Source organism: Dendrobates tinctorius, unplaced genomic scaffold (assembly GCF_039654945.1).
Source record: "Dendrobates tinctorius isolate UK_male_01 unplaced genomic scaffold, ASM3965494v1 ptg000047l, whole genome shotgun sequence".
NCBI classification, from domain to species: domain Eukaryota; kingdom Metazoa; phylum Chordata; class Amphibia; order Anura; family Dendrobatidae; genus Dendrobates; species Dendrobates tinctorius.
In genome coordinates, this window is record NW_027361715.1 from 12414924 (window position 1) to 12430910 (window position 15987).

Sequence of the window (15987 nt, forward strand, 5' to 3'; positions counted from 1 at the left end):
GACTTCTATTGTAAAGTATAGAGCGTCTTCCAAGCGAAAAACACCTGAAAAATGGTTTTCCCATTTCCTTTAACTGCTTAGTGTTTATGGAAACCTACAGTGGTTAAAAAGATGCTCAGATACTTGAACATAGGAGTCTTGCCAACTTAAAGGGGATCTATTACAGAATTTCACAATAGAAGCTGGATATAAATATTTTAGACCTGATAAGGCTGGTGCATTTACTTTGAAAAACCAATGACTGTTATGAAACTTTTCCTTGCTGATATTACCTTGATGACTTTAAGACTAAAGCTCTAATTGGAGACAACAATTGGTTCTTTTAGCATCAGAATTATACAATTACTCTGACCTAGATTTTCAAAGTAAGTACAACCCTCTCATCAGGACTTATATTTATTTAACATTTAATAGTAATATTTAATATTTATAATGTTATATCTAGTGACAGATTCTCCTTAAATGCTGGCCCTCTTCTAATTCATCAAGAGATCTCAGGCCAACTCGGCATAAAGACTTTTGGTCTAGATCAGATGTCCTCAACTTTTTGTACCTTGTTCAATTTCTCCATATAAGTGATGGTCAGAAGCCACGTTCAAGGAAAAAATGATAATATATTAAGCATGAGCCACATGTGGATGAAAATCATTGCAGACAGGGGTTTGAGGGTTCTTTAGTGGACAGGCATGGGCTGAATGCTCTGGGTGTCTCACCTGTAAATGGACATAGTCGTAATCCTCCATCCAGCCACTCTCGTTGTTTTCATACTGGCCTTCCGGGGAATCTTCCGCTACAAATTTAGGTGGGGAAGGCAGCGGTCGTGACTGTATATTGGTCTTTTCTGTAGGTCCAGCAGACAAATTATTGTTATTATTGGCCAAGTGATTGCTATTTTCTTGTCCCGGCTGAGAATCTCCCACCGAATGTTGTTGCTTGGTCCTTTTAAAGAGCAAAGAAGCATTTCCATGTAGAAACGAAGCCAACTGTTTGGTGTCATCTGGTATCCCCCTCGAATACATGACGAAGCGGTCAAGGTCATCTGAAGAACCTGGTTTGTTTGTAACTAACACATTCAAGGCCCAGTTACAGCTGTCCAAGGCCTGACTATGCTTCAGCAGTTGTTGGTAAACATCTTCCATCTTCTGAAGTTGTTTGCTTAGCTTGGCATGAAGTGTCCGGTCAGATGCTTGCGCTGAATTTACTACTGCCCCCCTGGCAAATTCCAACAGTTCCTTAACTGTATTTTTGACTCCCTCTGCTGCGGCCTGGATGCTCTGAATGTTGACTTCCATGTGTTCTTGACTTCGCCAAGTGCTACTTATGAAGGACATAAGATAGGAGATTGAGCTATTGACACCATGTTGTAGTTTTACCAAAAGCTCCATCGCTGCCTCCAAATCAAGATTTAGCTCCTTCACTGGCGTCTTTGGTGGCACGACTGACGATTCTTTTACGGGGATAACATCAAGTGAAGAGGTGGAAATGTTGCTCCTGGTGCTTCCTGTGCTTGAAGCTGACAGTCTCTTGAAGTTGCCAGTCAATTCATCCACCACTTTGACCTCCCTGTCTACCTGGGGAGGAACGTCATATATGTAATCGGCCTCAGTCTCTAGTGAAGCTTTTCCACCATGAAACTCTCTCGGAACATCATATACATCATTGAAGTTCTGTCCAGCAGGCTTTCTTAAGCTGGGGGGAACGTCATATATCTCTTGGGAAAAGGTGGAATCATTGCCCTTAGCAGCAGGTGGGATATCATATATATCTTCAGGAATGTATGGCTCTGGGTCATGGATGTGTGTGAGAGCCTTAGGTGGAAGCTGCATTTTCTGATTGGAAAAAGCAGGTGGGAAATCATAGGTATCTTCTCTTTGAGGACCATCTGGCACATCTTTGTTTACCGAGGGTGGTATATCATAAATCTGAAAGAGCAAACGGACAGTGTCACAATAAAGTCACAAGATGTTCATTGTCCAGCTAGTAGCAGTAACGCGAGCCTTATATGTACATGCTATTTCATAGACAGACCATTATTTCTAATATTAAAGCAGAATTTTCATCTTGGAATATAATTACATTTGGCTGCCATATGCCAAGGAATTTTGGTTTATTGGGGTCCAATTTGTCCTCTCCCACCCCCTGAGAGTGAAGTCTTTGAGCAAACATGTGTATTAGAACAGATGAAAGAAAATTTGGCAGACCCCTATCAAAGGTATATAGAGTAAGGGTCATTTTAATTTTTATCTCATAAATCAATATTGCGCATGACAATAAGCAACTTTGTGATATATCTTATCAGAGAAACGTCCTTCTTTCTTCTCTGGATCATTCTCAATTCATGGCTATAGTCTGTAAACTGTGAAGACAGTTTTTCTCATTATTAAGATAGGATTTGGCAGTTGGTGCTCATAAGATTCTATGGAGAGGGGAGGAGCTAGAAGAAAATACAGATATTCTACTGCGCGTGCTCCTGAAACAATAGTTACCCTTAAAACCTATGCCTTAAAATCTAAGGTAAAAAGTGTAAGGCTGGAGTCACACTGCCATATTTCTTGTACGATAATCGCTTTCCACTTCACGGACTGGCCAGCACCTCTCCTGACCTGAGCATGACAGCATAATGGATTACTATGCAGCTGTCAAGCTCAGGTCAGGAGAGGTGCCGGCGAGGGCACGTTTTACGATGCGATTCTCACACGAGAATTATGGCAGTGTTACTCCAACCTAACTGTCATTTCAGGGGAACTTTCAGTAGAACTTCTGTATCGGCCTCTAGCTCCTCCCTCCTCCAACTCGAATCACCTCTCCATAGAATCTCATAAGCACCAACTGTCATCTATCTCGACAACGTGAAAGTCTGTCTTCACTGAATACAGTTTGTACAGATTTTACCCATGAATTTAGAATAAACAACAATCCAGCAAGAGAAATAAGCAACTTTCTCTGATAATATATATTATAAAGTTTTTTAGTAGCCCTTATTTTTTTAATAAAATTAAAAATAAAATTGCGGATACCAGACCTCATTTAGACGTCCTTTTATCACATACGTGTCCCATCTGTGGTTTTCATGGATACAACACATACCCATCATAACCTATGGAGGTGTTCACATTTGTGTGTTTTTTGTGCACACCATGTCTGCAAAAAATCCCGTCAATGTCGTTTTCTTTGAACGGTGTCACAGATCAAAATTACCCATACAAGTCTATGGGTCCATGAGAAATCACTGACAGCACACACTGCTATGCGTGTGCTGGCCATGATTAACACTGTAATGGGCAGGAGAAGATTTGCAATCTTCTAATTCTATACGATTAAATCACTGAAATACTGATGGTAAAAACTGACTCAGTGAGCAAACACTGACGAGACTCAGTTCCAAAACACTGATGAAAATTGCTCTGTGTTTTTACATACAAAAGACTCACTAATGACCTTACTTATTGATACCGTTATTCTAATGCTTCCTATTCTAGAGCTAGACACCTGTATATAAAGACATGGAACCCGCCTGTGCGTCCAGTCTGAGGAGGAAAATACTGCAGTCAATATGTGTGCTAGGCCCGGTGTGTGCAAGACATGAATAATTACAATACATTCACCTAATGAAATGGGTAAGCAGATGACACCACTTGTAGAGTGACGCACAGAAGAGACTAACCTGCTGCACATCATCCCATGAATAGAAATGCACGCCGGCCACACGTGAATCACATCACCAGAATTGTAATCCAGTGACTCCATTCCTGCGCCTGGAGCCAGGAATATCCGCAATAAAGCACTATAATTATAGTGTTGGGTGGGATTTAGTCAAAGGCAATGTGTCACCTGTCTACTAATTAAAGCCTAATTCTTTATTACTCATCTGAGTTTATTTTCCGATTGTAACTTTTTTCTATCTCCTTTACAAGATTATGGATTGGCCATTTTTCCTGCGCATCTACTAATAACATTTAGGCCTCCTTCTCACATCCTGGTCATTCCTGTACAGGAAAAACCAGTACTGGTGAGATCCGTGGTCTGTGTGCCATCCGTATGTACGAATGTGACATCTGTGTATCCATTTGCTGTCCGTGTGTCACATCCATGTGCCGTCCCGTGTGACATGTACCAGTGCCTAGGAAAAGCAGTACAGTTTGTGCTGTTCACAAGTATCTACTGCAGAAGACACCTTTCATTATTGTCGCTTGGTCTCCCTGAGATCAGCGCGACCAGGGGACAATGATGGGGGTTGTATTCAGCCCCCGCTGTGTATACTCTGTGTAAAATAAAGAATGAAATAAAAAAAATTGGCTCCCACGTAATTTTCATAACCAGCAGAGGGAAAGCTCATGGTTTGATATTAATAATCTGGGAAAATGGACAATACCCCACCCAAAAGGTTCTCAGGCTATTAATAACGGCTCACAGCTGTTTACTTAGCCTTTGCTGGTGAATTTACAGGGGATCCCAGAAAAAAAATTACATAGGGTCCCCTTCATTGAGGTCACCGCAGTTCATCGTCACGGCTCACAGTGAACTGCCTGTGGAACGCAGCTTCAGTGATCGGTGGTAACCTCTATTACGTCACTGCTCGTCACTGAAGCTGCGCTCGCAGCAGCTCACTGTGTTCTGGTTTTCAGCATGAACAGTCACATTATGGCACCTGAGGTGGGACGGGTGGTCGCATGGTTAATGGGAGGTATATGTCACATGGATGGATGCTCCCTACGATGCAACCCGGAGTATTTCGTCTATAGTGTACATGAGCACTAAAGATGTCATTTAGTGCACTGGGTCCGGGTTGCGGGTAGCTATGAGAGATGGGAGGGTCTGGCTAACAATATTGCTTCACCTTTGGGTGAGGGTGCGGACTGTACCCCATTTTGCCTGAAGATATGTGTATGTTCAGGACCTGTGGTGAGGTCCTGACCATGTGACCAGCTCATGTGATCCATACCTCACCTATGGGTGTGGTTACAGGGCTATGTAATTGAGGTGTTTAGCATATGTGAGAGAGTGTGAGGGAGTCTGTCAGAGTGTGGACAGACTTCCATGTGTCCAAGTGGGACACTACAGAGTGGTCTGTGTTCTAAGGAAGGAGACGCCTTCCTGTGTCTGCGGCAGCAGATAGAGCTCTGCTAAGGACATTGCCCTGGCCTGTGTGTGAACAGGACCTGAAGGAACCAACCCCAGCTAAGGACTGTTTTTTTGTGTTGCTGTAACACAGTTTGCCTTTTGTTTATGCTTCCATGGTTTATGGAGAAAATAAACCGAATGGACTCGTTTTAGCCCTGCGTGTGCCAGTGTTTACCTTCAAGACCTGCAAAGTGAGTAACCCCCGTTCACAGAGAGTGTGAGTAACACACCGTTCATTTTTAAAATCAGATGTTGCAGAGATGTATTACGGCGTGGGCCAATGTGGATTATCTTTACCTCAGACAGGTGAGGGATATGGTTGTTTATTATTTTAGATTTTTTTTTTACCGGGAACATGGGCAACTGTGGATTATCTTCATGTCTTACAGGTGAGGGATATGGTTGCTTATTATTTTTGTTTTTTTACAGGGGACATGGGTTTCAATGGTTTAGGTGTAAAGGTGAGTCTTGTTTATTTTTAAATAAACATGTAAAACAGCGTGTTTTGTTTCATTCTAAATAAAGAACTTTATTCTTGCTGTGTTTTAAACTTAGAAAACAGCAAAAGAACAAAAAGGTTTACCCGTCCAGGCCTCCAGACAAATACACTACTATCAGGATGCAGCGGACCCATATAATTAAGATGGCAGCACAGGTGCAAGAATACCGATGTAACAACCGCTCGCAGCCTACCAATACATGGAGGGGGCGGCTGCCTGGTATGTTAATGCACAATAAAAAACTTGTATGTGGTGCTGTTCACACTATGGCCATGCACAGCATCCAGGCCAGGCTAGTAGTGACACTGTGTCATAGTGTGAACAGCGCCGCATATAAGTTTTTATTGGGCATTAACATACCAGGCAACCGCACACCTCCATGTATTGGTAGGCTGTGAGCAGTTGTTTCATTGGTATTCTTGCACCTGTGTTGCCATCTTAATTATATGGGTCCGCTGCATCCTGATAGTAGCGTATTTGTCTGGAGGCCTGGACGGGAAAACCTTTCTGCTTTTTTGCTGTTTTCTTCTATTATTGAAGGATTTTTAAGTCCTCTTTTTGTGCTATATCAGTGTTAGGATTTAGTGTTAGGTACCCGTAAACGTGGAGACCTCTGGCGCAGGTTACGGGCTCACGTATTTTGGCCAAAATATCAGCTAATACTCCACATTTATTAATGTGTTTTTTGCACTTTTTATTCAGGGTGCAGTTGGGCCCATTTGGTCTTGTAAACTGCGGTGTCTGTTCACATGGCATGCATTTTGATAGCGCTGGGCAGCCCGCCTGAACTAATAGAAGGGTGTCACTACTAGGCTGGCCTGGATGCTGTCCATGGCCATAGTGTGAACAGCGCCGCATACAAGTTTTTTATTGTGCATTAATATACCAGGCAGCTGCCCCCTCCATGTATTGGTAGGCTGCGAGCGGTTGTTTCATCGGTATTCTTGCACCTGTGTTGCCATCTTAATTATATGGGTCCACTGCATCCTGATAGTGCATTTGTCTGGAGGCCTGGACGGGTAAACCTTTTTGCTCTTTTGCTGTTTTCTATTATTGGAGGATTTTTAAGTCCTCTTTTTGTGCTATTTCATTATTTTTAAACTTACTATGGGGTTAGTAATGGGGGCGTCTTATAGACACCTCTCCATTACTAACCACTGGGCTTGATGTCAGCTGGCAATACAAAGCTGACATCAACCCCACAAATATTTTCCCACTTGGCACCACCACAGGACAAGTGGAAAGAACAAGGCTAAGTGCCAGATTTGGCACAGCTTATAGATGTGCCTTTTCTGAGGCGGCTAAGGGCTAATGTTGGTAGCCTGGGGGAGCAATATCTCTGACCCCTTCCCAGGGTATTCTTATCAATGCACAGTTGTCTCTTTAGCCTTTGCTGGTTTGAATTTATAGGGGGACCTTACGTCATTGTTTTTTTTATGGCCCCAGTAAATTCACCAGTAAAGGCTAAGCAAACAGTTATGATCTGTTATCAATATACAGTATCTGGGAACCTTTTGGGATATTGTTCCTTTTCCCAAATTATTACCATCACCCCTCAGTGGTCAGCTTTCCGTCTACTGATTATGAATATTATGCGGGAGCCCACATAATTTTTTTTTATTTAATTCTTTATTTTACACAAGAGGGACACAGCGGGTGCTTACTACAACTGTGATCATTGTCACATGGGCGCGCTGATCTCAGGGAGACCAAGTGACAATGATGAGAGTTGCCTTCAGCAGCAGGCGCCTGGTAACAGTGCAAACTGTACCGCTTCTTCCCAGGTGCGGGTATGTGTCATGTTGATGACACACAGATGTCATCCATGTGTCATCAGTTTGCACGTGTGCAGCATGCATTTTGTCCGTGCTGCTGATAAAAATTTGATACGTCTGCAAATTTTTCACATGTACATACGGTGTATGTGAAAAAGTGGACATGTGCGCACCACCATTGAATACAATGGCATGTGTCCGTATTTGTGGCGGTCAAAAAATGGACCCCATACAGACACAAAAAACGGACGTGTGAAGGGGGCCTGAGAGATATTCATTACAGCAGTCCTATAGACCATAGGAAACAATACACTGGAGATGTTCACTGACTTCTAATGGAGAGTTTCTTGGGCATGCTCTGTGTCCTGTGCAGAGGTCATTGTGCAGGGAGGGAGAGGAGGAGGAGAGCTCTAGCCAACATCTATTATAAATGGTGGATCCTGTGTTATCTGTATGTAGGTGTTCTATTTCATTGTTACCCTGATCTGTGATGGTGATTATATGGCTCTGTTAGCGTAATATGTGGCTCACAGGGCAAAATAAAAAAAATGCAAGTGTTCAGCATACATATTTAGAAAAAGGAAAACACCAAAAAAAATTGAAGATAAAAATTTGGTTTAAGCAAAATTTATATTTTCTGATGATTGGCAGTTCTCCCTGTATCAGTAAGTCTACTTAATGGACTCCTGGACCCCTAAGCTCGGAGCAAACAAGGGTTCACATTAAAAAATGAGCATCAGAGTCATTAAATATCAAATTTCTTAGCTCCTTGTGCTGTAAAACCTGATGTCCACAGGCAGGCAAGCACATTCGACGTAAGAGATTCACTTTAACAGGTAACACGGTGATGGAATATGCTCAGAACACTGCAAAATCAATTTTACATGAAAGAAAAAAAATGAACTAACCGACAAATTTTCCATTTAGTTGGGTTCATATTTTGCGCCCATGGTGTTTTTTTGGAAATAGCTGTAAAACAAATCCACTATGCCTGCAATTTGACAACCCAGTCTCTAAACTACTACAAAACTAAAGAAATGAGCTGGAGCATAAGTTGGTATACATGCGACGTACAAGAGCATGTTCACACTGTGGCAAGTTACTAGACAAAACCTAAGATAGAAACAAAATGAGCAAATATCCTGATGAAATAGACTCCGGGGCCGCCTGGGACACTGCATGGTCCGAAAGAATTAATACAATAAGGAATGACCGGAAAGAGATTAACTAAATAGTAATATTGCATATAAATAACACAGGGTACTTGGTAAACACTGTTTTTGATCAAAAAAGCGTAAACGCAATCCCACCATGACCAGTCTTATAACTAATTAAGGGGGTTGTCCTCTACTTCAATAACCTTTGATAATGCAACAATGCCCCACAGAAAAAAAAAAATCCTTATATTCAACTACCACACCAGCGCTGTTCCAGCAGCTATAATGGCGCTGACTCTTCTGTTCCTGCTGTAACACTGTTACGCCACCTGATCACTCCAGCCAATCGGTAGACTCTAATGTGTTAAAATTGTCATGGTGTCCTCTTACAAAACTTAGAAGTCCGAGGGAAGTGTGAAAACTGTGGCCCAGGAGCAGCAGCAGATTGGCTGCAGCACTGACAACATAGAACAATGTCATGTGATGGCTGGGAGACCCTGTACCAACATTGTTGGTTTAATTTTACACTTCTGAAAATAGTATTTAAGAAAAGCCTGTCAAAGTAGTGGACAAATCCCTTTAAGTATTTTACTAAAAGTCTAAATCTCCTACCATTAAATGAGACTGCAGATACTCCGGTAGATTTTTTTCCACGCTGGGAGGGATGTCATATATCTCCTGGGTTTGTTCTCTGCTGACAGGACCTTTTACTGCCATTGGTGGAATGTCGTAGACCTGTGCAAGACCAAAATAAAGTCCTCTTAATACACTAAAACCATATTATAGGATAGGTGATAACGTAGTGATCGTGGCAGGGGACCCCTGGGACCTCCAGAGATTGGCAGAATCAGAAACTTTTCACCCTGTTAGAATGGGTTGGCAGTGCGCATGCTCTACCAGTGTTCCATTCATTCTCTATGGGAACATCCGAAAAAAATAAGCGCAGGACTTGGGTGTCCCATAGAGAATGAATGTAGTGGCAGTGGAGCATACACCAAAGTTCCGATCAGTGCGGGTCCCAGTGGCTATACCCCCACTGTTCTAGAAGTTATTATCTATAGAATAACCCTTTATTTTTAGACCTAAAGATTTATCGGGTGCTCACAAGAAATCTGATCACGTTTTAGTGATGAATCTATAATAATAAATGCCCTAAGCAGCTTCCGGTTGTAACCGGTGACGTCACCGCACACCTCTTTCCATGTTAACCCTCAACACACCACTCCTCAACACACACACTCCTCTCACCTTTCACCATCTCCACTCACTCTTTTACTCCACATACGACCCTTTCTCTCACTCCGTCTCTCATACTCACGCCGTCATCACCGCTGATCCACGATCCCCGACATCTTCTTCCGCCGGCGCCATCCTGGATCCAGACGTCCTCCACGCCGGCGACATGTTCTTGCGGCGACGCCATTTTGGATCGGCGAAATCCCGCGATAGTCAAGATGGCGTCGCCGCAAGAACATGTCGCCGGCGTGGACAACGTCTGGATCCAGGATGGCGCCGGCGGAAGAAGATGTCGGGGATCGTGGAGCAGCGGCGATGACGGCGTGAGTATGAGAGACGGAGTGAGAGAAGGGGTCGTATGTGGAGTGAAAGAGTGAGTGGAGATGGTGAAAGGTGAGTGGAGTGTGTGTGTTGAGGGTTAACATGGCAAGAGGTGTGATGCTATCGCATCCTCCCGATGCGATAGCATCGGACCATAATCTAGTTTACAGAATAACCGGGATCCAGCACTGCTCCAGTTTTCATTCAGTGCATTTAGCAACAATGGTTATAATGCCAGAATTTAGCTCCTAACAAACAGCCTCAATGGTGATAACCAAGCAAGAGAACAAATTGAAACCATATAAAAAGGAGGATGGGACAGTGGGACACTCACCACTAAATGTTTAAAATGTTGCTTTATTGACTTCCATAGCAGAGAATGTGAAGAAAAAGTGGCTGACAGATGTCTAGCTTGAAAGTCGTGCTTCCTCTTGAGTTTTCGGAAGTCTCAGAGGAAGCGTAATTCTCACGCGAAACTGCTGTCAGCCACTTTGTCTCCACATTCTCCTTTATTGAAAAGCAATAAAGCAGCATTTTAAACACTCAGTGGTGAGTGTCCCATCCAACTTTTATATGGTTCAGTGGTGAGTGTCCCATTCATCTTTTATATGGTTCAGTGGTGAGTGTCCCATCCAACTTTTATATGGTTCAGTGGTGAGTGTCCCATCCAACTTTTATATGGTTCAGTGGTGAGTGTCCCATTCATCTTTTATATGACTCAGTGGTGAGTGTCCCATTCATGTTTTATATGACTCAGTGGTGAGTGTCCCATTCATGTTTTATATGACTCAGTGGTGAGTGTCCCATTCATGTTTTATATGACTCAGTGGTGAGTGTCCCATTCATGTTTTATATGACTCAGTGGTGAGTGTCCCATTCATGTTTTATATGACTCAGTGGTGAGTGTCCCATCCAACTTTTATATGGTTCAGTGGTGAGTGTCCCATTCATGTTTTATATGGCTCAGTGGTGAGTGTCCCATTCATGTTTTATATGACTCAGTGGTGAGTGTCCCATCCAACTTTTATATGGTTCAGTGGTGAGTGTCCCATTCATCTTTTATATGACTCAGTGGTGAGTGTCCCATTCATGTTTTATATGACTCAGTGGTGAGTGTCCCATTCATGTTTTATATGACTCAGTGGTGAGTGTCCCATTCATGTTTTATATGACTCAGTGGTGAGTGTCCCATCCAACTTTTATATGGTTCAGTGGTGAGTGTCCCATTCATCTTTTATATGACTCAGTGGTGAGTGTCCCATTCATCTTTTATATGACTCAGTGGTGAGTGTCCCATTCATGTTTTATATGACTCAGTGGTGAGTGTCCCATCCAACTTTTATATGGTTCAGTGGTGAGTGTCCCATTCATGTTTTATATGGCTCAGTGGTGAGTGTCCCATTCATGTTTTATATGACTCAGTGGTGAGTGTCCCATCCAACTTTTATATGGTTCAGTGGTGAGTGTCCCATCCAACTTTTATATGGTTCAGTGGTGAGTGTCCCATTCATCTTTTATATGACTCAGTGGTGAGTGTCCCATTCATGTTTTATATGACTCAGTGGTGAGTGTCCCATTCATGTTTTATATGACTCAGTGGTGAGTGTCCCATCCAACTTTTATATGGTTCAGTGGTGAGTGTCCCATTCATCTTTTATATGACTCAGTGGTGAGTGTCCCATTCATGTTTTATATGACTCAGTGGTGAGTGTCCCATTCATGTTTTATATGGCTCAGTGGTGAATGTCCCATCCAACTTTTATATGGTTCAGTGGTGAGTGTCCCATTCATCTTTTATATGACTCAGTGGTGAGTGTCCCATTCATGTTTTATATGACTCAGTGGTGAGTGTCCCATTCATGTTTTATATGACTCAGTGGTGAGTGTCCCATTCATGTTTTATATGACTCAGTGGTGAGTGTCCCATTCATGTTTTATATGACTCAGTGGTGAGTGTCCCATCCAACTTTTATATGACTCAGTGGTGAGTGTCCCATCCAACTTTTATATGGTTCAGTGGTGAGTGTCCCATTCATGTTTTATATGGCTCAGTGGTGAGTGTCCCATTCATGTTTTATATGACTCAGTGGTGAGTGTCCCATCCAACTTTTATATGGTTCAGTGGTGAGTGTCCCATTCATCTTTTATATGACTCAGTGGTGAGTGTCCCATTCATGTTTTATATGACTCAGTGGTGAGTGTCCCATTCATGTTTTATATGACTCAGTGGTGAGTGTCCCATCCAACTTTTATATGGTTCAGTGGTGAGTGTCCCATTCATGTTTTATATGACTCAGTGGTGAGTGTCCCATTCATGTTTTATATGACTCAGTGGTGAGTGTCCCATTCATGTTTTATATGACTCAGTGGTGAGTGTCCCATCCAACTTTTATATGGCTCAGTGGTGAGTGTCCCATTCATGTTTTATATGACTCAGTGGTGAGTGTCCCATCCAACTTTTATATGGTTCAGTGGTGAGTGTCCCATCCAACTTTTATATGGCTCAGTGGTGAGTGTCCTAGCCTCCTTTTATATGGCTCAGTGGTGAGTGTCCCATCCAACTTTTATATGGTTCAGTGGTGAGTGTCCCATTCATCTTTTATATGACTCAGTGGTGAGTGTCCCATTCATCTTTTATATGACTCAGTGGTGAGTGTCCCATTCATGTTTTATATGACTCAGTGGTGAGTGTCCCATTCATGTTTTATATGACTCAGTGGTGAGTGTCCCATCCAACTTTTATATGGTTCAGTGGTGAGTGTCCCATCCAACTTTTATATGGCTCAGTGGTGAGTGTCCTAGCCTCCTTTTATATGGTTCAGTGGTGTGTCCCATTCATCTTTTATATGACTCAGTTGTGAGTGTCCCATTCATCTTTTATATGACTCAGTGGTGAGTGTGCTAGCCTCCTTTTATATGGCTCAGTGGTGAGTGTCCCATCCAGCTTTTATATGGTTCAGTGGTGAGTGTCCCATTCATCTTTTATATGACTCAGTGGTGAGTGTCCTAGCCTCCTTTTATATGGCTCAGTGGTGAATGTCCCATCCAACTTTTATATGACTCAGTGGTGAGTGTCCCATTCATCTTTTATATGACTCAGTGGTGAGTGTCCCATTCATCTTTTATATGGTTCAGTGGTGAGTGTCCCATTCATGTTTTATATGACTCAGTGGTGAGTGTCCCATTCATGTTTTATATGACTCAGTGGTGAGTGTCCCATCCAACTTTTATATGGTTCAGTGGTGAGTGTCCCATTCATCTTTTATATGACTCAGTGGTGAGTGTCCCATTCATGTTTTATATGGCTCAGTGGTGAGTGTCCCATTCATGTTTTATATGACTCAGTGGTGAGTGTCCCATCCAACTTTTATATGGTTCAGTGGTGAGTGTCCCATCCAACTTTTATATGGTTCAGTGGTGAGTGTCCCATCCAACTTTTATATGGTTCAGTGGTGAGTGTCCCATCCAACTTTTATATGGCTCAGTGGTGAGTGTCCTAGCCTCCTTTTATATGGTTCAGTGGTGAGTGTCCCATCCAGCTTTTATATGGTTCAGTGGTGAGTGTCCCATCCAACTTTTATATGGCTCAGTGGTGAGTGTCCTAGCCTCCTTTTATATGGTTCAGTGGTGAGTGTCCCATCCAGCTTTTATATGGTTCAGTGGTGAGTGTCCCATCCAGCTTTTATATGGTTCAGTGGTGTGTCCCATTCATCTTTTATATGACTCAGTTGTGAGTGTCCCATTCATCTTTTATATGACTCAGTGGTGAGTGTCCTAGCCTCCTTTTATATGACTCAGTGGTGAGTGTCCCATCCAACTTTTATATGGTTCAGTGGTGAGTGTCCCATCCAACTTTTATATGGTTCAGTGGTGAGTGTCCCATCCAACTTTTATATGGCTCAGTGGTGAGTGTCCTAGCCTCCTTTTATATGGTTCAGTGGTGAGTGTCCCATCCAGCTTTTATATGGTTCAGTGGTGAGTGTCCCATCCAGCTTTTATATGGTTCAGTGGTGAGTGTCCCATTCATCTTTTATATGACTCAGTTGTGAGTGTCCCATTCATCTTTTATATGACTCAGTGGTGAGTGTCCTAGCCTCCTTTTATATGGCTCAGTGGTGAGTGTCCTAGCCTCCTTTTATATGGCTCAGTGGTGAATGTCCCATCCAACTTTTATATGACTCAGTGGTGAGTGTCCCATTCATCTTTTATATGACTCAGTTGTGAGTGTCCCATTCATCTTTTATATGACTCAGTGGTGAGTGTCCTAGCCTCCTTTTATATGGCTTAGAGGTGAGTGCCCCATCCTCCTTTTTCATGGCTCAGTAGTGAGTGTCCCATCCTACTTTTATATGGCTTAGTGGTGAGTGCCCCATCCTCCTTTTCTTATGGCTCAGTAGTGAGTGTCCCTTCCTACTTTTACATGGTTACATGTTTTAGTGATATAACAAACCTCTGGGCTGTAGTTGTTCACTAAACACCTGGTGGGAACATCATAGATCTCCTGTGGTCCAGCGGGAAGCAGATGTCGAGGAATGTCATACTCGTCCTGTGGTTCTGGCTTGGGCGAATCATACACATAGACTTGACCTTTCCGAGTAGGAAGAACCACCTGTAGAAGGAAAATCACATCAAAATTATATAAATTCATAAATGGAATATCTCAACATTCCCTTTATTAAAACAATACAAATAAAAAAATGGACAAATTCGGATTTACCAAGAGTTTATATAGTTTGGAGCTCTTGGGTTGTGGGTAGGTAACTAGCAGCCAAAATTTCTACCAGAGTTCAATATGCAAATTGTCTCTGTTGGTAGTAGCGATCCTACAAATCAATATCACCCTTTAACGAGTCTTGCAATATGACTTAGGATAAAAGCCAAACCAGAATCCCAATTTGCAGACACGGTTGTTTAAGCCTCCTCATACTGACATGCCAGACCTGGCATGTCACTCTCTACAAAGAGGAACCTTACCCCTCAGATCCCAGTTTTAGCCTCACACTTGGCCAAATCAGATCTCATACTTTGCACTGAGGAGGGGCAACACCCTGAAACACGTGTCTGCAAATTGATATTCTAATTTGGCTTGTATCCTAAGTCATATGGAAAGGCTTGATAAAGTTTTGATACTGACTTTTAGGATTTCTACTTCCAATAGGTGGCACTAGAGTTCAAGTCCTCTTCCTCTCTGTATAGACTATTTGCATATATAATTTCCCAGAGGAGCATGCAAGGCATTTAAGTCTCCACATACTGGCATGCCAGACCTGGCTTGTCACTCTCCACAAGGAGAAACCTTACCACATGGAGTTCACACGATTCTGCGGCCAAATATAGTGTAAATTATCATTGCCACCACTAGATGGAGACGAGTTACAACACAGGAAACCCCGACCTCCATCCATAGAGGTGTATGGATCAGGCCTGCATTTCATTCTCCACTGGAGTTTTACAAAGTTCCCTGCAGCCTTTCTTGCTCAGTCACAGTAGGGTTCACTCCTTTCACTATACCAGGCAATTTGTTATTTTGTGGCAAATTATTTCAAAAATTATAAAAATATGTAAGCGAGAGAAAAAAATACCTAATTAAATTAATATTACTCTGTAATGATCAGGAGTATATGATCTGAAACAGAAATGAAAATACTTAAGACACATCCTCATGTTGCTGTGGATTTGCAGCGCAACTCTCGAAAGATTTCACCCCTTGACGCTGAAAATTCATAGTACAAATTGTAATAAAAACTAATATGCTGCAGATTGTAAAAAAAACGTCCCGAAGGTGAATTCCGAAATGGCTGCTACTTCCAAGGAAAATCCGCAGAATTTCCATCCCTCCTGTAGGTACCTTAGAATTAAGGTCAGAAACCAAGGCTC

At 42.5% G+C, this 15987-nt stretch overlaps 1 protein-coding gene across 4 annotated transcripts in view; it reads right to left on the reverse strand.

Moving 5' to 3' along the window:
- BCAR1 (BCAR1 scaffold protein, Cas family member) overlaps positions 1 to 15987 on the reverse strand; it is a 198713-nt gene that overhangs the window by 24377 nt on the left and 158349 nt on the right. For all 4 annotated transcript variants that reach the window (XM_073576221.1, XM_073576220.1, XM_073576224.1 and 1 more), the window contains 3 exons: positions 14561 to 14719; positions 9166 to 9288; positions 714 to 1922 (listed from right to left, as the gene is read on the reverse strand). In XM_073576221.1, the coding sequence (XP_073432322.1) occupies positions 714 to 1922; positions 9166 to 9288; positions 14561 to 14719 (1491 nt within the window). The remainder of the gene's footprint in view (positions 1 to 713; positions 1923 to 9165; positions 9289 to 14560; positions 14720 to 15987) is intronic.